The 24,804-nt window shown below is 35.9% G+C and overlaps 1 protein-coding gene across 1 annotated transcript in view; it reads left to right on the top strand.

The window, feature by feature from the left end:
* The window catches only part of LOC105261727 (rho GTPase-activating protein 100F-like), a 74,533-nt gene that overhangs the window by 2,455 nt on the left and 47,274 nt on the right, over positions 1–24,804 (top strand). The window contains exons 2-3 of the mRNA XM_059119366.1: positions 605–1,164; positions 20,898–21,592. Of these exons, the coding sequence (XP_058975349.1) occupies positions 21,506–21,592 (87 nt within the window). The 5' untranslated portion in view covers positions 605–1,164; positions 20,898–21,505. The remainder of the gene's footprint in view (positions 1–604; positions 1,165–20,897; positions 21,593–24,804) is intronic.

The raw sequence follows: 24,804 nt of genomic DNA, 5'->3' as shown, positions 1-24,804 counted from the left end.
ATTTTGTTGTTTGTCAAAAGTTGGCCTCCTTTTCTTCAGTTTATCATAGGGAATAATAATGGTTGGGTTGAGTTGATATCCGTTTGTAATAAAGAAAAAAGAAAAATTGTTAAAAAATATTTTGTAGATGTCCAAAGGAAAATAATAATGGGAAAACAACAGAAAGAGAAACGAAAATATGTTAAAATGGATAAAATGTTCTAAAAATCTAATTGATAAGATGTGAATTCTTCTGCTAAATCGTCAGCCCAGATCCTGTGAGTGCTTTTTTCACTTCACAATCATCACTCTCATCCCCAACGTTGTTGTCATTGTCATCGTCGCCTCTGCCGAATGTGTGTGTAAAGTGAAATGACAAAATACATATTTTTGTAGCAAAGACGAAACAATGTGGAAAAGTAGAGTCAGAAAAAAATGATTTACACAAGAAAACTGTTATAAGAAGACGTTATTTGAGCCAGAAAATAACACCAGTCGCCCGAAAAGACAAGAAGAATTCGAAAAAAATCGATGGATACTTCATTTACCCATTAAACAATTTCAAGTTCCACGTTTAGAACAAAACCAATTTATTGAAAAAATACTTCTTTTTTCTACTCCACAGATAAACCAATGACCAGAAAAAAAGAATGATAAAAAATGAAAAGAAATCAAAATGTAATGGCTTTATAAAAGTAATGAAAAAAGAAATGGAATGATACAAAAATTTATATGACAAGAATATTAAAAAATATATATATATATAGTTTAAGTGCTAATTGTGAAAAATCCAAAAGCTAAACAATTCGGGTTTCCAAGAAAAAAGTGAAATAAAACTAACAAGCAATGCGTTTATTGACCACCGAAATACAACAACGAGGCTCATAAAACCCACATTTCATATTCAAACTAAAATTAAAAAAAGAAACGTAACGTCAATCATTCAACATTCATACCAAGTAAAAAAAAGTTCAAAAAATTATAAACCACATTCATAAAGGAGAAAAGTGAAAATCCAACATCCAACGTTATAAATTCCATTTCATCATGGATTAGTGTTTGAAAGCATCATCCGAAGAACATTTTCTTCTTTTCGCTATTGCAACTACCGCTTACCAACATCACCAATCATCGTCTCAACGGATACGTACTAAGAGTGAGAGACTCCTTCATTTTCATCTCCAGGTAATAATTTTTGATGTTAGCCTTCGTTTTGTTTTTGGGTTCCCCAAAAAATTTCCATTTTCCTTTTTTTTTTTTGCATTTCTTTGACCCCCTTCATATATGTCGATGCCGATGAGGTCAATAGCCTTTTTTGTTGGTTGGCTCGTTGGCTGGTAATGCTGTGTACGTCTGTGTATGCATGTCTGTCTGTATGTGTGTGTGTGTGTGGGTATTCCCCCGAAAAAAGTGCATTGCTATACTCTAAATATTCTTCTATTTTACATTACATTCTTTGGAGCTGCATGTTGTTGGTTTTCCTCCTCCTCTTCTATCGGCTATATACAAACGAACATTTGTACATACGACGTATGTATGTATGTATGCAGAGTATGTCGTAATATATTCGCATTGTGTTGTTTTTTTAGCATTGTTGTAGTTGTAGGTTACTATTATTGTATACTAGATACTTGCAAATTGTGGGTACTCGAAAACTGCAGTCAATGGTTTTGATTTTGCACTCCCTTAATTTTTAATTGGTTCGGATGGTGGAAAATTATTGTAGGCCTGATTGAAAATCGGTTACTGTCATTGGAGGAACTGACACCACGAAATATAGCTTTTATCACATTTTTGCAAATATTATATAAAGAATTAATTTTTCAAAAATAGTTTTGAAATTCACTTGATTCGTATTCGAGTTTCTACCCTTTGGTAGAGCCATGCTTTATTTAATAATAGTTTAATAAATAATTGTTCAAAAACAAAAAACTCTTTACAGCAATACATGTTAAGGGTCTTTGAGTCGATCTATACATCTCCGCTCGTCCGCTTACATGTGCTTACCAGTAGAACACGATATAATATAAGCGATAAATCATATCAGATATGATGGTTATAAAGTTTCACTTTTCACTAAATTTAATTTCTTCTCCTTTTTTTGGAAGTTTTACACTTAATAAATGCATTTTGAAAAACAAACTTAAAATGCGTATGAGTCAAAACCGTTTCGAATATAAGGATACAACGTTTAGAAAAAACAAATTGAGAGCCTAGGATTACTTCAAAAATTATTGGTGAAAAAAATGGGTCATGTTTCTCCACGCTTTGTTCTAGTCCCTATTTAAGGGTATATCTTAATTCTGAGTATTTTTTACTTTCTCATCATGAAGAAACGCGACTATCAATATAGATCCACTATTTAAAGCTGCCCCCTGTTTTCTATTCATTGCGATTGTCTTGCTTATATTTTCCAATGACTCGCTCCAGGGAATCTTATTCAAAAAATTTTTTAAAAATGTGGAAGAGGGTGTAACTTGACCCCTCTATTTAGGTTATTTTGCGGTATAAACTTTCAAATCGCCTACACATATGCCATCCACTTTTAGCTCCACTCTCATAATTTAATGCGTTTTTCTGTAATATTTGAAAAAAATATTTTTGTCGCATAGTGTAGTCAAGGTATTTCCTTTAAATCATGGGGGGCACTTATGAGTGGTCTGTGCCAAATGTAAAGCGATGTATTCCATTTTTAAACCAGTAAAGAAAGTCCTAAAGTCGGGCGGGTCCGACTTTATGATACCCTACACCACTTTGCTAATTTAGTAGAGCTCCGCATAAAAATTAAAAGTTTTTATGGGAGAATTCAATCATACACGCTATGATTGTAATTATAATTTAAAGTTCAAAGGACTATATATGCCGAAGCATTTGTATCTTTTAATTGGTGCATAATTAATTTGAAATCGGATAAAGATATATATGGGAGCTATATCCAAATCGGAACTGATCTCCATAAAATTTCGCAAAGACATTTCTGAGCTGTATTTGATATATTTCCCTGAATATCGTTGTTACGGAGTGCATATTACGGCTGTGGGTAAAAAATATAACAAATCGGATGAACAATATATATGGGAGCTATAGCTATATCTGAAACGATCTTCAGCAAATTTGGCATACTAGCTTCTAGACTAAATTCGGTCCTAAGTGCCGAATTCCATCCCATTTGGACAGATATTTGACGTTTGGTGCACAATATAAGGTAAATCGGACGAAGTTATATATGGGATATATATCCAAATCTGAACCGATCTCGATAAAATTTGGCACATGTATTTCTGGGCTGTATTTGATATATTTCCCCAAATATTGTTGTAACAGAGTGCATATTACGGCTGCGAAGGACAAAAATAACAAATCGGATGAACAATATATGTGGGAGCTATAGCTATATCTGAACCGATTTTGATCAAATTTGGCATACCTATTTTCAGGTCTAACTTGGTTTTATGTGCGAAATTCCATACTATTCGGGCTGACATTACACGTTTGGTGCACAATAAAAGGCAAATCGGACGAAGATATATATGGGAGCTATATCTAAATTTTGACCGATTATCTCCAATTTCAAAAGGGTTCGTCCTTGGGCCAAACAAATGATTTGTGCAAAATTTCATCTGGATAGGGTAATAATTGCGAACTGTACTTTGTTTACAAAAATACATGGACAGACGGACGGTCGGACATGCATAAATCGACTCAGAATGTGATTCTATGCAGATCATCAAAAGGAACTATGGGTCTATCTCTTTCCTTTTGTCTGTTACAAACAAATGCACAAAGACATAATACCCTGACCACCTTGTGGTGTAGGGTATAAATACATATAGTCTTATGAAGTATTCTTCGTTGCTCGCGTTTAATATTGATATCTAAATTTAAAACAGAAGTACTTGCTTCTGGGCTGAATTCCGTCGGAAGTGCCAAAATTCAGTCCATTTGGGCTGATATTAGCCATTTGGTGCACAAAAAACCTGAAATCGGATAAATATATATATGGGAGCTACATCCTATTCTGATCCGATCTCGATAAAATTTTACGGAGGTGTTTCTGGGCTCTATCTGATATCTGGTACCAAATATCACTCTTGTGGAGTGCATATTACGCATGTGAAAGACTTAAAACCCCAAATCGGATGAAACATATATATGGGAGCTAAGCTATATCTGAACCGATTTTCACCAAAATTTTATGTACTTGCTTCTAGACTGAATTCGGTCGGATGTGCCAAAATTCAGGTCATTTTGACTGATATTGGTTATTTGCTGCACAATTAAACCGAAATCTGTTAAAGATATATATTGGTGCTATATCTAAATTTCTTTGGGCCAAACAAATATTATTTGGAAAATTTCATCTCAATCGCCTAATGCCTAATGCAACTTGCATTTTGTTCACAAAAATACATGGACAGGCGGACTGACATGGATAAATCGACTAAGAAAGTTATTCTATGAATATTCTCAAAAGTAACTATGGGTTTAACTCGCTTCCTTTTCCATGTAACAAACAAAGCACAAAGAAATAATACTTTTAGCACTATGTGGTGTAGGGTATAAAAAACTTGGCATGGAACTCGAAAGTATGAGTAACATATACACATAAATGAGCTTCATTATTAATACGACACACAGTATAGTGCTGCTTCGGCAAAATTATATTTTTGATTTCTAGTTATATTTGGAATGAGAAAGCGGGACGACTAAGGATTATATGTAAGGAGATAATAGGTTAAAGTCTCTACAGTATGAGTACAATTACAATTATAATAGAAACCAGTAAAGAAAGTCCTAAAGTCGGGCGGGGCCGACTTTTTGATACCCTACACCATTTTGCTAATTAGTAGTAGATAATTATTATTAATTATCCACATAACAATTAAAAGTTTTTATGGGAGAATTCAATCATACACGCTATGATTATAATTATAATTTAAAGTTCAAAGGACTAAATATGGCGAAGCATTTGTGTCTTTTAAATTCGGACTTGTATTGTCCATTTGGTGCAAAATTAGTTTGAAATCAGATAAAGATATATATGGGAGTTATATTCAAATCTGAACCGGTCTCGATAAAATTTGGCAAAGATATTTCTGAGCTGCATTTGATATATTTCCCCAAATATTGTTGTTACAGAGTGCATATTACGGCTGCGGAGGACAAAGATAACAAATCGGATGAACAATATGTATGGGAGCTATAGCTATATCTGAACCGATTTCGATCAAATTTGGCAAACTTATTTTCAGGCCTAATTTGATATATTTCCCTGAATATCGTTGTTACGGAGTGCATATTACGGCTAACAAATACTACAAATCGAATGAACAATATATATGGGAGCTATAGCTATATCTGAACCGATCTTCACCAAATTTAGCATACTAGCTTCTAGACTCAATTCGGTCGTAAGTGACAAATTTCATCCCATTTGGGCAAATATTAGACGTTTGGTGCACAATAAAAGGTAAATCGGACTAAGTTATATATGGGAGATATATCCAAATCTGAACCGATCTCGATAAAATTTAGGAAAGTTATTTCTGAGCTACATTTGATATATTTGCCCAAATTTTGTTGTTACAGAGTGCATATTACGGCTGCGGATGAACAATATATATGGGAGCTATAGCTATATCTGAACGGAAAGAGTGAGCCCCACGGCAATGTCCAATTTTTGATTTTTCCGATCGAACATGCAAAAATATGTATACTGCCTTATCTCAGTCCGAGTTCAGAATTTCTTTTAAGCATTTAATTTATCAAAACATGTTTAGACGTCATACAAATTTGTATTTCTTACTTATTTAGAGCATTTTAGTACTAACATTTAGTACTTCCCCTTGTCGTTTTTCACAACGAAAGTGCGAAATACATGATTCTTACGTTAAAAGTATAGAACTTCTTCCTAATAATCACAATATTAGTACATTTTAGTACAACTTGGAATACACACTGTAGTCAGATTTAGAAAATCTAGCAATTGTAAAAAACAATTTTGTTTCATCAAAAAAAAAAAAAAAAAGACAAAAATAACATTTCAGAATTATAGCTTTTAGTAAACATTTTATTGTATGTTCTTATTTTTTCTTGGTCAATTTTTGCAATTCTTGGTTTTGAAGTTTAACGCGCACATGCCAACCTTATTCATTACTTGGTAATTAGGAAATAAGCTATTTTTTCTTTGTATGCTTTATCGCTTGTGTGGCTTATACGTTCCCGTTTAACACCGTTTAACACCTGAGCTGATTATATATCCATTGGTAGATAAATATAACAGATTCATACAGAATCCAATGCATAATTAAATCATAATCTTGGGGCCTATGGAAAACATGGATCTATCTTCAGGATTTTTTCTATGAAGGGCTTATATTTACAAAATACTTCTACTTCTAAACTTATGTGAAAATAAGCCGAAAATCCTCAAATCGGGGAACCTTTTCATATATGAGGCTATACCTTAACATACATCCATATAAATTAAAACATAACAACGAAAATGCTGCATTTTAAAATTAAATAGTTGAATAAACTACAAAATACAGGGTGAGATAAAAAACTGCAAAAAAGTCAAACGCCATAATTTTTACATTTTTTTTAAATTTCATTGAATGAAAGCAAAAAATGTTGAAAATAGCATCAAATTTTAGAATAAGTTTAGATTTTTTCGAATTTGGCACGAATTATGGCCGTCATACGGCCAATGAAACCGTCACACGCTGTCCGAGTGTTGCTCTGCGGTATTTTGGCGCATTCCCGGCGAAGCGCTTGCTTGAGTTGATCGGCATTTTGGTATTTTTTAGTGCCAACCTTGCTTTCCAAAATACTCCAGACACAGTAGTCCAACGGATTGGTATCCGGAGATTTTGGTGGCCACTGTTAAGCGAGGAACCTCATTTTGTAACCATTCTTGCGATGGTGCTGAGTCCTTTTGGAATGTCCAAGGTCTGCAGCCAAAATGTTTGCGTGCCCAAGGCTTTACTACACCCTTCAGAATATTTTCGCGATAATATTCGGTATTTATTCTGATGCCACGGTCGATTAATACGAGCGGAGAGCGACCATTGGCTGTTATGGCGGCCCACACCATCACTGTGGCCGGCGCTTGAGTTCTGGTAGCCAACCGAAGGTGCACATTTTCAGCTGACCTCTTTGGCAAGTAAACACGATCATTTTGTTTGTTTACAAACAGCTGGACAACGAATGTTTTCTCATCGGAGAAAACCATATTCGGCAGTTCACCATTTTCGGCCAAACGAATCAACTCTTTAGCTCTTTTGAATCTATTTCCTTTCTGTTGCGGTGTAAGTTCTTGCACTTTTTGGAATTTCAATGGCTTTACCCCGAGCTTATTTTTCAATATTTGCCGAATGGAATATTGCGATATATTCAGCTCGCGAGCCATTTTTCAGCCACTGCGACGCGAGTTTCGATCAAGTCGCTTCTTTAATTTTTGGAACCATTTCTGCTGATGTTACTGTTTTCGTCCGTCCACTTCCAGTATTTGGATTACGAGCGATGGTACGAGACACATAAGATTTATTCACATTTACTTGCTGGAGTGCTCTAACGATAGATACTTGTGGTTTTCCAGCCAAATATAAAGAAATCACACTATAACGCTCGAATTCCAGTACGAATAACTTTTTTTCTGGAAGATTCTCACTAAAATGCTTTTGAACGCTTGTAAACAATATAAAGAGCTGTCACTGGAATAATTTTAACAGTTGTCGGTCGAGTGGCTTAGAAATGACAGCACTCTGAAGTTGGTTGCAGCTTTTTCATCTCACCATGAATATATCTTTACTCGATTTCAAGTTCATTGCGCACCAAATTTTTAATATAAACCCGAATTGAATGGATTTTGACACATGGTGACAATTGGTTAAGATATAGATATAAGTCCCAATTATTAAATACAGCATAGAAATACCTCTGTTCAGTTTAATAGAGATCGGTTCAGATTTGGATAGAGCTCCTATATATTTTTTTATGTGATTTCACGTTTATTGTGCCTATCAGACTATGAAATACAGCATAGAAATGCCTCTGTTCAATTTAATAGGGATCGGTTCAAATTTGCATATAGCTTCCAAAAACTATTTTTCTGATTTCACATTTATTGTGCCTTCAAAAATTTTAGATTTTGTATGCACATACCTATTGATCGGTTATATATTCTGTCTTCAAATTTGGAATGAGTAACCGAATTTCGAAAAAAAAAAATAAATTTACCCAGTTATAGCGGAATCGGTTCAGATTTGGATACAGCTCCCATATATATTTATGCCCGATCGTGTACCGAATATTATTGCACTATATAGTATTTTGCGGCTTTCGCGCACTTGACAATCACATAGTTACATATGAAACCATGTAACCATTTTTCACCAAATTTTACATACCTAAATGCATTTAATTTGTGCTGTTATTACACATTTGGTGCACACAATAAACTTAAAATAGAGCGACAATAAGTATCGGCGGTATATCTAAATCTTAACCGATTATCATTATTAGCAATTGAGTTTGTCCTTGGGTCAAACATATGAACTGCAAAAATTTCGAAAATACATATTTGATTGCAATACCAAATTCCAAACAGATAAAATGCCTTGTGTAGTTGTGGTTGCTGTTTTATTGACATCCACTCTACTCGTAGACCGATGACCCAAACAAGCGCAATATCTGTTCTTAGGTAAATATCGCAATATTCCAAAATCATCGGACGGGGCCGACTTTATGATACCCTACACCACTTTGCTAATTTAGTAGAGCTGCGCATAACAATTAAAAGTTTTGATGGGAGAATTCAATCATACACGCTATGATTATAATTATAATTTAAAGTTTAAAGGACTATTTTGTTGTTGCAAAAATCTTCAGGCTTAATCCCATTATTTTTGTTTTTATAAAACAACATTTGTTTATTAGCGGAGAACGATGGTAATGTTTACCAGGGGGTAATCAAAGGACTAAATATGCCGAAGCATTTGTATCTTTTAAATTCGGACTTGTATTGCCCATTTGGTGCACAATTATTTTGAAATCGGATAAAAATATATATGGGAGCTATATCCAAATCGGAACCGATCTCGATAAAAGTTGGCAAAGATATTTTATATTAGAGCTGTATTTTATATATTTCCCTGAATATCGTTGTTACGGAGTGCATATTACGGCTGTGGGTGACAAATATGACATATCGGATGAACAATATATATGGGAGCTCTATCTGAACCGATCTTCACCAAATTTGACATACTAGCTTCTAGACTCAATTCGGTCGTAAGTGCAACATTTCATCCAATTTGGGCAAATATTAGAAGTTTGGTATACAATCAAAGGTAAATCGGACGAAGTTATATATGGGAGCTATATCCAAATCTGTACCGATCTCGATAAAATTTAGCAAATGTATTTCTGAGCTGTATTTGATATATTTCCACAAATGTTGTTGTTACAGAGTGCATATTACGGCTGCGGAGGACAAAAATAACAAATCGGATGAACAATATATATGGAGCTATAGGTATATCTGAACCGATTTCTATCAAATTTGGCATACTTATTTTGAGGTCCAATCTGATCGTACGTGCAAAATTCCATACTATTCGGACCGATATTACCCGTTTGGTGCACAATAAAAGGCAAATCGGACGAAGATATATATGGAAGCTATATCTAAATTTTTACAGATTATCTCCAATTTCAATAGGGTTCGTCCTTGGGCCAAACAAATGACTTGTGCAAAATTTCATCTGGATTGGGCAATAAATGCGAACTGTACTTTGTTTACAAAAATACATGGACAGACGGACGGACATGCATAAATCAACTCAGAATGTGATTCTATGCAGATCATCAAAAAGGAACTATGGGTCTATCTCGTTTCCTTTTGCCTCTTACAAACAAATGCACAAAGACATAATACCCTGACCACCTAGTGATGTAGGGTATAACAACCTATGGAAATTTACAACAAATTCCTAACGAATTCTAACGATTCGGATAATAATAATCAATATTTCCGTCACTATCATTCAGAGTCAGTCTATGACAAATTATTGGTGGTTGGAAATCCAAACACTACCACCACCACCATTGTGATGCAAAAAAAAATGTTTTTCTTCGTCATAAAAATCCAAACAAAAACAACAACAACAAATGTAATGATAACGAACTGGTATGAGACAGTCTTGCATCCATGACATACTACATCATTCATCCATTCAACGGCGGGGATATTGTCGGTATGAATGTCCGTCCGTCCGTATGTTCAATAGACCGACAACGATGACGACGACAACGACGGCAACGATGATGTCTAGTTTGCCGGAATGCATTATTGTAACGAGGGTGACATATAGAAATAAAAGCACAAAAAAAAAATAAAATAAAACAGGACGGACATGTGCACAGACAGTGGCACACACACAAACGTGTATACACACATGGTTTGTGTGTCAAACAAAAAAGAAAAAAAAAACATACAAATATTAAGTATCGACTGCAGCAGTGTTTCGTGTTTTACACTTACAAGGGTGCTGACAATTGGGGGTGGGTCTGTTAGTTGGTTATTTTGTGCTCGAAACAGAAGTGCCAAAGCCAGCCAGCCAGCCAGCCAGCCAGTGTCATTCAGTGGAGTCTATCATCATAAAAGTATGGATGGATGTTTGAAGGAGGCGGTGGAGAGTGTGGGCGGGAGCAAGAGTGGGCATTATTAATCAGCCATAATGTATTAGAATCGATACAACTTAGGAGAGCGCGTTATCGAAAAATGTTTGTTCTTCACCATCAAACATCGTCATCATCATCGTTTATCGTCGTCTACATTATTCATGCACTTGAAGTAAAATGATTAAATTATTAAAAAAAGGACGAAAAACAATATTAATTTAGAAATTATGTCGTCGTCGTCGTTGTTATTGGTTTTTACAGTAGACAAAGGTCATTCCTGAGGTCATGCATAGAGACGACAAGAAAGAGTAGAAGGAGAAGAGTGTTTTTCTTCTTTTTAAATGGAAATTGAATACAAGAATGTCTCGAAGGAAAACTTTTATGTGTATTGCTTTGTGTACAGTTTGTTTGTGGAAAGGGGTTTTGGGGGGGGATGGGGGCGGAGGCATAAGTTTTATTTATTTTTGAAAGCCAATGCTGTTAATATACCATGGAGAATGGGTCACACTTTGTGAAGATGCGTGGTCTGTTTACTGGTGGAATGGTATGGAATGGAAAAGCGTTTGATGTTGATGATTTTAGAATGACATTTTCCTGGAGCTGTCCACTGTCATGTATTTTAAAGGACTTAACTGAAAATAAAAAGTCATTTTGGAAAGGATGGGGGAAATTATTTCTTCGAAAACATCTCGACCTTATAAGTGGCGTATAGGGTTGTCCATATTCGACGGACCCATCTGGCAACGCCATAACTTTTGACATAGATGTCACATCGCTTAATGACATACCGCGTTTGAAGCGTCAGTCCAAGCAGATTTTTACCATGAACCAATAGCGCTTTCAAATAGTTGAAATTTACAAGAAGTTAATTTGAAAACTTAACGTGCTTTTAAAACGTTAAAAAATGTGAGAAGTGCGCCTTCTAAGAACACCATTAAGCGTTTACACGAAAAAAAGAGGCAATATAAAAGTCGACCAAGGCGATCGGCCGAGAATATCGCTGACGTACGAGCCAGTGTTGAGAGGTCCCCAAGAACATCCCAAAAAAGCCGTTCTCAGCAGTTGGGCACGGTGCACTTTACAACGGATTATTCGCATTGATTTGCATTTGTTCCCGTACAAAATTCAATTGACGCAAAGAATGTTGCCTGGGGACAAGCCTCGTCGATTGGAATGGGCCCTACAAAGTATATATATTGTGGATCAGCGTAAAATTCTAAGACGATCTAGCGATGTCCGTCTGTCTGTTGTAATCATGCTTTCTTTCGAACGAACTGAGATAGAAGGCTAAAATTTTTCATACGTGCATAATTTACACTGTAGGCAGGACGTAAATGGGCAAATTTCGTACTGGAAGATCATAATGGGTACTAAAACTTAGATATAGGTCCCATATATATCTTCGTCCGATTTGCCTTTTATTGTGCACCAAACGTGTAATATCAGCCCGAATAGTATGGAATTTTGCACATACACCCAAATTAGGCCTGAAAATAAGTATGCCAAATTTGATGGAAATAGGTTCAGATATAGCTATAGCTCCCATATATATTGTTCATCCGATTTGTTATTTTTGTCCACCGCAGCCGTAATATGCATGATGCAACAACAATATTTGGGGAAATATATCAAATACAGCTCAGAAATACATTTGCTAAATTTTATCGAGATCGGTTTAGATTTGGATATAGCTCCCATATATAACTTCGTCCGATTTACCTTTTATTGTGCACCGAACGTCTAATATTTGTCCAAATGGGATAGAGTATGCCACTTACGACCGAATTGAGTCTAGAAGCTAGTATGTCAAATTTGGTGAAGATCGGTTCAGATATAGCTATAGCTTCCATATATACTGTTCATCCGATTTGTTATATTTGTTACCCACAACCGTAATATACACTCCGTAACAACGATATTCAGGGAAATATATCAAATGCCTCTCAGAAATATCTTTGCCAAATTTTATCCAGATCGGTTCAGATTTGGATATAGCTCCCATATATATCTTTATCTGACTTCAAATTAATTGTGCACCAAATGGGCAATACAATTCCTAATTTAAAAGATACAAAAGCTTCGGCATATTTAGTCCTTTGAACTTTAAATTATAAGTGTAATCATTGCGTGTATGATTGAATTCTCCCATAAAAACTTTTAATTGTTATGTGGAGCTCTACTTAATTAGCAAAGTGGTGTAGGGTATCATAAAGTCGGCCTCGCCCGACTTTAAGACTTTCTTTACTGGTATATTCTTGGCGTCGTCCATCTGTCTCTCTGTCTGTTGTTAACACGCTACTTTGGAACGAATTGAAATAGAAGGTTACCGATATTCGGTATTTTGATGATTTTAGCGAGATAATTTGCCGGAATTATTTCCACTTTCTTATTTGAAGTTCGTAATGGGTACTACAGACTGTGGTCCACATCTTATAAGCCGGAATTGTTTCAAAATTCGTATTTGTAATTCAAAATCGGCCTATGACAAAAAAATTACCTATGAAGGACCACGTATAGGTCCAGTATAATGCGTTTCATTTTTCTACGGAATTTTGGAAATTTAGTTTAGCTGCTTATTTACTTTTTTATTTGTTTTTCCTTCAGGGCCGTAAACAAAGAAATCTGTCGGGTATGCCAGGCTCAGCTAACCCTGAGATAATCAAGACCGATTTCAATATAATTGGTCAAAATTTATTTTTACTCCAAATTTCATTGAAATCGGCCGAAAATATGTAGCTCCTATCCAAATATGTACTGATTTCAAATATAATTTTCAAATTTATTTTGAGATCAAATTTCGTTACCCATTCCAAGTTTTATTAAAATTGGAGATACATAGCGTGTTTGGTGCATTAAATATACGAAATCGGCCGAAAATATGTATGGAAGCTATATTCAAACCTTAAACGATTTCCGTATAATTTCGAAAAAATTTTTTTAACAAAATTCCGTCACACATTCCAAATTTCATTGGTATGGAATCGTGTTTGGAGCATCAAATAAACGAAATCGGTCAAAAATGTGTATAGGGGCTATATCCAAATCTGAGCCGATTTCAAAATAATTTGGCAAATTTAGTTTTGTACCAAATTCCGAATTCATTCTGAATTTCATTGGAATCGATCGAAAATATATATGGGAACTATATTAATATTTGAAGCGATTTCAATATAATTTGGTAATTTTATTTTTGTACCAAATTTCGTCACTCATTTCGAATTTCATTGGAATCGGACATACAAATATGTGAAATCGGCCGAAAATATATATGGTAGCTATATCCAAATCTGAACCGATTTCAATATCACTTGGCAAAATGCGAACATTTTTTTATTGAAAATTTCCAAATTTTAGAATGGGTTGGAGTACAGCGATATTGCTCATGGGTAAAAATATTGCGATATGAAAAGTTTAGAATATATCAAAAACACCCTTGGAGATTTTTCGTCAGACAAACAGACGCACGGACATGGTAAGATCGATCTGCATAGAATCGCATTCTGAGTCGATTTATGCATGTCCTTCCAACCTGCCTGTCCATGTATTTTTGTAAGCAACGGACATGTATTTTTGTAAACAAAGATGAAATTTTGCACAAAACATTCGTTTTTTTTTTCAAGGACGAACCCTATTGAAATTTAGGTCAAAATTGATATGTAGCTCCCATATAATAATAATTAAGATATAGCACCTAATGTGTAATATTAGTCCGAATATCATGTAATTTGGCCCAAACGACTAAATTGAGCCTAGAAACAAGTGTGTGAAATTTGGTGGAAATTGGTTCAGATATAGATATACATATCTTCATCTGATTTCATGTTGTTTGTGCCTAAAAGGTGTAATATCAGCTCAAATATGATGGAGTTTGACGAATATCGGTTCAGACACAAATTCCTCCTTTAAATTTAGTAGAATATGATAGAAGCCTGCTACATATTAGTTTCTTTCGTAGAGCGTCAATATTTAGCAGAACAATTTGTTTTGTGTCTAGGATGGTTGGTATTGAAAATGAGATGTATCAGTTCACGTCCCCATATAACGGTACCTCCCGATATTCGCTATTTTGATTATTTTTGCCACATTTTCCTACGAATTTGTTTAAAAATTGGTATTTGTGGGTTATAATGGGTTCTAATGCTTCCTTTGCCCTTAGGTGGAGGGTTAGTTAATTAGTTAATTATACCCGGCCGAAGTTAATTATACCCTACGCCACAAGGTGGTCAGGGTATTATGTCTTGGTGCATTTGTTTGTAACAGGCAAAAGGAAACGAGATAGACCCATAGTTCCCTTTGATGATCTTCATAGAATCACTTCCTGCGTTGATTTATGCATGTCAGTCCGTCTGTCCGTACGTCCGTCCGTCCGTCTGTCCATGTATTCTTGTGAACAAAATGCAGGTCGCATTTATTATCCGATTGGGATGAAATTTTCCTAACAACATTTGTTTGGCCCAAGGACGAACCCTATTGAAATTGGAGATAATCGGTAAAAATTTAGATATAGCTCCCATATATATCTTCGTCCGATTTGCCTTTTATTGTGCACCAAACGTGTAATATCTGCCCGAATAGTATGGAATTTTGCACATACAACCAAATTAGGCCTGAAAATAAGTATGCCAAATTTGATCGAAATCGGTTCAGATATAGCTATAGCTCCCATATATATTGTTCATCCGATTTGTTATTTTTGTCCTCCGCAGCCGTAATATGCACTCTGTAACAACAATATTTGGGGAAATATATTAAATACAGCTCAGAAAAACCTTTGCTAAATTTTATCGAGATCGGTTCAGATTTGGATATAGCTCCCATATATAACTTCGTCCGATTTATATTTGATTGTGCACCAAACGTCTTATATTTGCCCAAATGGGATGGAATTTGGCACATACGACCGAATTGAGTCTAGAAGGTAGTATGCCAAATTTGGTGAAGATCGGTTCAGATATAGCTATAGCTCCCATATATATATTGTTCATCCGATTTGTTGTATTTGTTACCCACAGCCGTAATATGCACACCGTAACAACGATATTCAGGGAAATATATCAGATACAGCTCAGAAATATCTTCGCCAAATTTTATGGAGATCGGTTCAGATTTGGATATAGCTCCCATATATATCTTTATCTGATTTCAAATTAATTTTGCACCAAATGGGCAAAACAAGTTCGAATTTAAAAGATACAAATGCTTCGGCATATTTAGTCTTTTGAATTTTAAATTATAATCATAATCATAGCGTGTATGATTGAATTCTCCCATAAAAGCATTTAATTGTTGGCAAAGTGGTGTAGGGTATCATAAATTGGCAAAGTGGTGTAGGGTATCATAAAATCGGCCACGCCCGACTTTAGGACTTTCTTTACTGTTTTTTTTTTTTTTTTTTTTTTTTTTTTTTTTTTGTAGCACAGTGTTATTATTTTCTTTTATTTTACTACTCATAATATCTTGCAACCACTTCAATTTGCGTTACATTGTAAAAATATACCAAACTACAATTTATAGTTAGATTTTGAATATAAATCATCAATAAAAAATGCAGGGGAAGCATTTAATCATCCATCAGCCATCTGCATGACAGTTTCCCAGTTGGATTGAAATTTTCCGCCAATTTGCGAGACAATGTTTCATTGGATGACTCCATATGCATGTCCTTGCGTAACAATACTTCAATGCAGTTGGGGAAAACATTGTTGTCGAGTCTCGTTCAATACTTTCTAAGACTCTATCTAAGACGAACAAAATTCCCAAATACTTTGTGCAATGTAGGTCTGATGTCACTCTACCATGTCTGCCAACAGAGAAAAAGGGAGATGGGTAGCGGGATGATGGTGCTGATGCATTCCGTTCATTGTCTGACCCAAATGATGTAATTCCAGTTAGTAAAACATTAGGAGGTTAAATTTCCAATGACTATTTTATGGTCAGCAGTAAAAGCAAGTAGAAGAGATTGGAGATAGAGAGAGGGAGAGGGGAACATTTTGTGTGTGTTTTCCCATGTTATGGTTGTTGCATTTGCATCATGGTACATGGTAAATATAACTATGCAGCGTGTCCTAGTTTAACATGTAATCGCAATCCATTTCAGTTGTTGGTTCGATCTATGACAACTGCAATCATAAAAAGAGGATATCAATAAAATTTTACTGTAGTGAACATATTAGAGAATTCATGTTCATTTCTTTATTTTGGAATGGCTTAACATTTATGATTATTATTTTTAGTTGAGTTTTAGAATAAATTACATGTTTGTTGTTTTTTACAATTTAGAAATGGGCGTATGTGCACATGTATATGTTCCCATTTACAGTAATAATAAAATATGAATTACATAGAAGTAATCAAAAAGAGTAATAATTGGGTAAAATTTATTCAAATATTTTTCAGCAATGTTGAAAAATTCTGAAAAAAATTGTAAGATTTAAAAAAAATTGAATTTTTTCTAACTTGGTGAAAAGCTCCCAAAGTAAGACTCTGAAGTGGAGAGTCTACAGGGTGAGATAAAAAAATCTGCAACCTACTTCAGACTGCTGTCATTTCTAAGCTGAAATAAAAATTATATTGGATTCTAAGTAAATCATAAGTAAGACAAGAAATCTAAGCATCGGAAACATTTAGTAAAATATTCAATTTTACATAATGCTATGAATCAGTTGAAAAATTGATTAGAAAAATTAGAAATTTTTGAGTCTTTTTGTCAAAATGGACACAAATAAAGGGTGAGATAAAATGACTGCAACCAACTTCAGACTGCTGTCATTTCTAAGCCACTAGTCCGACAGCTGTTAAAATTATTCCAGTGACAGCTCATTATATTGTTTACAAGCGTACAAAAGCATTTTGGTCAGAATTTTCCAGAAAAAAATTTATTCGTGATGGAATTCAAGCGTGACATTGTGATTTCTTTATATTTGGCTGGAAAACCACAAGTGGCTATCGTTAGATAGGCACTCCAGCATTTAGATGTGAATAAATCTTTTGTGGTAGCGAAGCCCGACGTCAAGGAAGTGGACGAAGGAAAACAGCAACATCAGCAGAAATGTTTCGAAAAGTAAAGAAGCAACTTGATCGAAACCCGCGTCGCAGTGGCCGAAAAATGGCTCGTGTGCTGAACATATCGCAATATTCCATTCGGTAAATATTGAAAAATGAGCTTGGGCTAAAGCCATTGAAATTCCAAAAAGTGCAAGAACTTACACCGCAACAGAATGAAAATAGACTCAAAAGAGCTAAGGAGTTGCTTCGCTTGGCCGAAAGTGGTGAACTGCCGAATTTGGTTTTCTCCGATGAGAAAACATTCGTTGTCCAGCAGTTTGTAAACAAACAAAATGATCGTATTTACTTGCCAAAGTGGTTAGCTGAAAATGTGCACCTTCGGTTGGCCACCAGAACTCAAGCGCTGGCCATGGTGATTGTGTGGGCCGCCATAACAGCCGATGGTCGCTCTCCGCTCGTATTAATCGACCGTGGCACCAGAATAAATGCCGAATATTATCGCGAAAATATTCTGGAGGGTGTATTAAAGCATTGGGCACGCAAATATATTGGCCGCAGACCTTGGACATTCCAACAGGACTCAGCACCATTGCAAACAGCACGCGCCGCCCAAGAATGGTTACAAAATGAGGTTCCTCGCTTCATTTCCAGCGCACAATGGCCACCAAAACCTCCGGATACCAATCCGTTGGACTATTGTGTATGGGGTATTCTGGAAAACAAGGTTGGTACTAAAAATACCAAAGTGTCGACCACCTCAAGCAAGCGCTTCGCTGGGAATGGCCCAAAATACCGTAGAGCAACATTCGGGCAGCGTGTGACGATTTTATTGGTCGTTTGAAGGCCATAATTCGTGACGAAGGTGTCCAATTCGAACGAATCTAAACTTATTTTAAAATTGTATCCTATTTCCAACATTTTTGGCTTTTATTCATTAACTTCCAAAAACAATTTATACATCAAGGTTTGTCGTCTACCAAATCTTTTTAAATATCAAATTTGAAACAATTTCGTTGGTAAATGTGACTAGGATTATCAAAATACCGAGTATCAGAAAAAGTGGACCTATATTTTCAATGTTCTGTCGCCGGAAATCGAAGCCATTATGAACTACAAATACCAATTTTTTGACAAATCCGTGGAAAAATGTAGAAAAAACATCCCCGTTATGAGGGAGCTATAAAACGAAAACGTGGACCTATACATATTATATTCGACCACAGGAGTTAGAACCCATTACGAACTTCAAATACCAATTTTTGGATGGATCCGTGGGAAACTGTGGTAAAAATCATCAAACCACTGACTATCGGGAGGTATCGTGATATGGGGGCTATACCAAAACGTGGACCTATACGTACAATGTTTCTCCGCCGTAGCTAGAACCCATTACGAACTAAAAATACACATTTTTTAAACAAATCCGTAAAAAAATTTGCAAAATCATCAAAATACTGAATATCCGAGATAACCTTTGGACTTAGAATTTTATGCTGATTATGAATATGTATATATACATATATCATCTTTACAACAGATATTTTGTTAGCAAAAATGTTTGTATGTTTAAATTTTTTTTAAATCTTGAAAATTATGTGGGGGAGGTACCAGAAGACATAGTCCCTTCATTTTTATAAAAAAATCTGATGTTGATGGAAATATTGAGATGTACCCAGTCTGGATGGAATCGGATGTTTACTTGGCGTTTTATGAGTGTCATTAATATTAAATATTATGTGGGGCAGGTGCCAAGTCCGATGGAATCGGATGTTAATTTCGCATTTTACGTTACCGTAGGTACTGGTAGCGTAGCCCGACGGCAAGGAAATGAACGGAAGAAAACGGCAACATCAGCAGAAATGGTTCGAAAAGTAAAGAAGCGATTTGATCGAAACTCGCGTCGCAGTGCCGGAAAAATGGCTCGCGAGCTGAACATATCGCAATATTCTATTCGGCAATTATTGAAAAATGAGCTCGGGATAAAGCCATTGAAATTCCAAAAAGTGCAAGAACTATCTCACCCTGTATTGCCCATCTCCGAACTCGATCTATGTTTGACAATAATATTACGATGTACCATGTTTGGACCAAATCGAATAATCCCTTCGAGAGTTATGGGGCACACCAGCCAGACAGACGGACGGACATCGCTATATCGACACCAAATGTCCTGAAACGGATTTGGTCCAAAGAGACCAAAGGTCTAAAACCATTATTTTGATGAGGCACCTGTGGCGTAATCAAATTTTATATATACTCTCTAGCCATATGGCTAAGGGTATAAAAAACAATAAAAAAAAAACATTAAGATCGGCCGGGCCAAACTTATACCATCCACCTTAGGGTAAAGGAAACATTAGAAGAAATGTGACAAAAACCATTAAAATGCCGAATATCGGGAGGTACCGTTATATGGGGGCTATACCAAATCGTGGACCTACACATGTAAGGTTCCGCCAACGGAGCTAGAACCCATTATGATCTACAAATGCCAATTTTCAGACAAATCCGTGAAAAAATGTGGCAAAAATCATCAAAATATCGAATATCGGGAGGTACCATCATATGGGGGCTATACCAGAACGTGGACCAATATATCTCATTTTCAATACCAACCATCCTAGACACAATACCAATTGTTCTGCTAAATTTTGGCGCTCTACGTCAAATAATGTGGGCTGTATCGTAATTTCAACAGACAGACGGACAGACAGACGGACATCGTTAAATCGACTTAGAATTTTATGCTGATTATGAATATATATACTTTAAAGGGTCTACGACGAATATTTAAGGATGTTACAAGCGGAATGACAAAGTTAATATACCCTCCTTTCCAAGGTGGAGGATATAATAATGTAACAAGGACAAACTCAAAGAGCACACAATTTTTTAGCGAAAAACTGTGACGAGGATGAATGGTTAAACATTGAAAATTAAAAATTATAATTTATTGTTTTTGGGTACAAAAAAGTTCCGTCTTTCCAATATTGGTTGTACTCCCATGCCCAGGCTGGCTTTCATTACCAATGTTATGAACGAGTTTAATGAATATTTCCGAATTATTTTATGTGGTCAACGCTAACAATCCAAACATTTCAATGCAGTCTTAATTTATTTAAATATTTTCTCAATTTACCAAATACATTGTTGCCATACACATACACACACGGTATATTTACTTAAGCTTTATGGTTTATTTGGTGTTCTTTTTTTCCATTTTGCAGATAGCAGTTATACACACATAGAACAGAGACCAACAGCAGGAGCGGCAGCAGCAGGGTCATTCAATCACTCCATGCAACGTGATGTCAACAACGAATCAGTGGATCAGTCACCACATCTGAGCGCGGACAACAGTTTTACAATCAATGGAATCTAGGCCTGCAGAAATGACAACCATCTCCAACTATCTACACTGATGTGGGCGGAGGAGAGGAGGCTGTGTGTTGTTGTGGCTACGCGGTAATTTCAACTTCCCCCCACCACCACCACCACCACCACCACATCCATTGTCGTCACCACATAGTATGTCATGTTCGCGAGTGAAAAAGCAAAAGCAGCAAGAGAAGTTTTTTGAATGTGTTGTGTTGTTGGTCATCGTTGATGGACTACTACTACTACGACTACCACTACAACTACTAGGGAAATTGCAGCCACACATACTACATTCACATTCGGATTCGGATTCAAATTCAAATTCACATACAGCAGCGGCAACACACACACATATGTATCATTAATGCAGCTCAACTCAACAGCATTGTGTACAACCGAAACGTGCCACAAATACGCCGTCGTGTCGTCGTCGTCATCACGTTACCAATACCACTAAATGCAGTGGAAGAAGAAGTTTACTCGATTGAAAGCAGCTACAGGACATTCGCGTGCGCGAAGAATGCTTTGTTGTGGACGAAGAAAGGTAAGTCAAGTTGTCATCATCATCATCGGCAGCATCATGCTTGCAATGAAGAAGATTATCTTATTGAGGTTGTATTTTAATTAAGAAAGGAGCCTAATAAGGATGTTGAGAGGGGGGGGGGAGGAGGGGATGTTGCTGGCATACATTCCATACGAGAAGGAACTGTCAATAAAACTCGCAAATATTTGGAATATGTAGCTATCTTACAACAGAAATCTATCCCAGATCCTAAAAGATTAGTAATGTGACATGAAAAAAAACTTAAAGTTACGTTAAGGAAGGGGAGGGGGGGGGGGGGAGGTGCTGAAGACAACCGCTCATCCTTGTCAAGAATATTTGGGATCTTTTCATCATCGTCCGGCCTTGTAAGACTCACTCATACTCAGATGCACATCTAAACACATATATGTAGTGGTGTTGTTGTGTGGTCTCTGTATGCATTTAGTTTTGATTCCGTTTAGTTGTTAATGCATCCCAAATCTCTGTACAAGCGCTCAACCGCATTCGTACATACATACAGACCGACCGACCGACCGACATAAAACATTCATGTATACACGCACGCCGCGTATACACAATAGAACTTCCCACCCGCCAGTACAAGTGTACAAGGATTTGGGTCAACTTTGTTAGAATTTCCTCATTATAGGGATGTATGAGAGATGATGCATCTGACATATGTATAAGCGAGTGAATGGATGAACAAATGTTTGGCTTATATGCGTAACGTACGTGCGGATGTATGTGTTGTGTAAATACGAAAAGAAATGAAGAGGGGGAAGGGTCGACTTGAAATGTAGCTGCTGTTGCAGCCACTAAAAGAAATAAAAAATAGAAAAAAAAACGAGTTCAACTATTCTAATGTTTTATTCATATCAAATATTCGTCATAAGATTGCCTTAAAAAGGACGCACACACACCAACATTTAAATACATAGACCAAAAAATGTACGTACATACATATGCATGTGACCCTTTGTAGTGTTGTTTCTAATGTTCTGTGCAAAAACTCCATGTATTGCTGCTGCTGCTTCTGATGTGGAGAGCCATAATTGGGGTTATTGTTTGAGATTTAAGCTTAGGCTCCATACATTTGTTTGTATATGTATTTACAAACATATATACATATAGTTTTAAATATTATTATTAATGTGAAATATGTGTGTTGTAGCAGAAGCATGTTTTCAATAAAGGACAGATATTTTGATTGCCGACAATCGTAGTTGTATAAAATATGTGGGGGGAGGTACAAAAGTAGACTATCTTAGAATGTGATCTAACTTTAACAGTTTAGTGTGTGTAATCCAGTAAAGAAAGTCTTTAAGTCGGGTCTTAAAGTATTTCCCCGAATATCGTTGGTACAGAGTGCATATTACGGCTGTGGAGAACAAATATAACAAATCGGATGAAAAATGTATATGAGAGCTATAGCTATATCTGAACCGATTTGCACTAAATTTGACACACTTGTTTCTAGACTCAATTTGGTCATAAGTGCCAAATTCTACCCCATTTGCGATAATTTTACAGATCTGGCGCATAAAAAAAGGTAAATCGGACGAAGATATATATGGGAGCTATATCCAAATCTGAAACGATTTCGATAAAATTTAGAAAATTTCTTTCTGAGCCGTACTCGATATATTTCACCAAATATTGTTGTTATATAGAGCATATTACGGCTGCGGAAGACAAAAATAACAAATCGGATGAAAAATATATATGAGAGATATAGCTATATCTGAACCGATTTCGATCAAATTTGGCATACTTTTTTTCAGGCCTAATTTGGTCGTATGTGCAAAATTCCATACTATTTCGGCTGATATTACCTGTTTGGTGCAAAAAAAAAAAAAAAAAAAAGGCAAATCGCACGAAGATATATATGGGAGCTATATCTAAATTTTGAGCGATTATCTCCAATTTCTAGAGGGTTTGTCCTTGGGCTAAACAAATGATTTGTGCAAAATTCATCTGGATCGGACAATAAATGCGACATGTACTTTGTTTAAAAAATACATGAATAGACGGACGGGCGGAAGAACGGACATGCATAAATCGACTCAGGATGTGATTCTATGCAGATCATCAAAAGGAACAAATGCACAAATACATAATACCCTGACCACCTTGTGGTGTACGGTATAAAAACTGGCTACATACATATATAGAAGAGTAGAATGATTGATTCACTAACTGATTCATAACGCCCCGACGAAACGACAGAAGTTGGAATCTTGAAATTTTAGGTAAAAGTCTCCCTTGGAACAGATGTACTAGATAAGGGCAGTATTTTCGTAAGTCGTCCTGTAAAGTTACGAAAAGTGCTAATTATGGTACCATTGATATTGATCGATTGGGAGATGCTAGAGCTCTGAGGTATGTAGGTTTGTCTACGATTGACTGATTTAACAACGCCCAGGCAAAACGGGTGCAACTGCAAACTCCGGTGAGAAGTTTGGACCCGTTATATGTGGGCCATACTAAAAAAGGAGCCTATATCGACAATTTCATACTACAAAGATCGTAATCTATTGCGAGTCTTAAATACCAAATTTTTCATAATTTCGTAGGTAAATGTGCCTAGGATGACTAGGACCAATATGGACAATGTTTCGACACCGATTTTAGAGCCCATTATGAAGTACAAATAGCAAATTTCACACAAGACTCTTAGAAAATGTGACTTTAATTGTAAAAATACTGAATATCCGAGGGAACCATTATATGTGCGCAATGGGGAAACGTGGAACTACATATTCAATATTCTGCCACTGGAGCTAGAAATATGGGTAAAACCATCAATATACCGAATAACGGGAGGTACCGTTACACGGGGGCTATTCCAAAATGTGAACCGATATATCTCATTTTTAATACCAATCATCCTAGACACAATGCAAACTACTGTGCCAAATTTCAATGTGAGTTGTATCGTGATTTCAACAGACAGACGACATCGTTCGACATAGAATTTTATGCTGATCATGAATATATATATTTTATGGGATCTATGGCGAATATTTAGAGGTGTTACAAGCGGAATGACAAATTTAATATAACCTCCTTTCCAACGTGGAGGTTATAATAAAACGTACTAAAAAATTAATCAATTGTATTGGGCATACGGTAGACCAAATGGCTACAGGGGGTATATATCATTTGACACGGCCAAAACGTGCCTCATCGAAATACCGGTTTTAGACCCTAGG

The sequence above is a fragment of the Musca domestica genome, unplaced genomic scaffold, assembly GCF_030504385.1.
Source record: "Musca domestica strain aabys unplaced genomic scaffold, Musca_domestica.polishedcontigs.V.1.1 1, whole genome shotgun sequence".
NCBI lineage: Eukaryota > Metazoa > Arthropoda > Insecta > Diptera > Muscidae > Musca > Musca domestica.
This window is presented reverse-complemented; position numbering and strand designations above follow the sequence as displayed.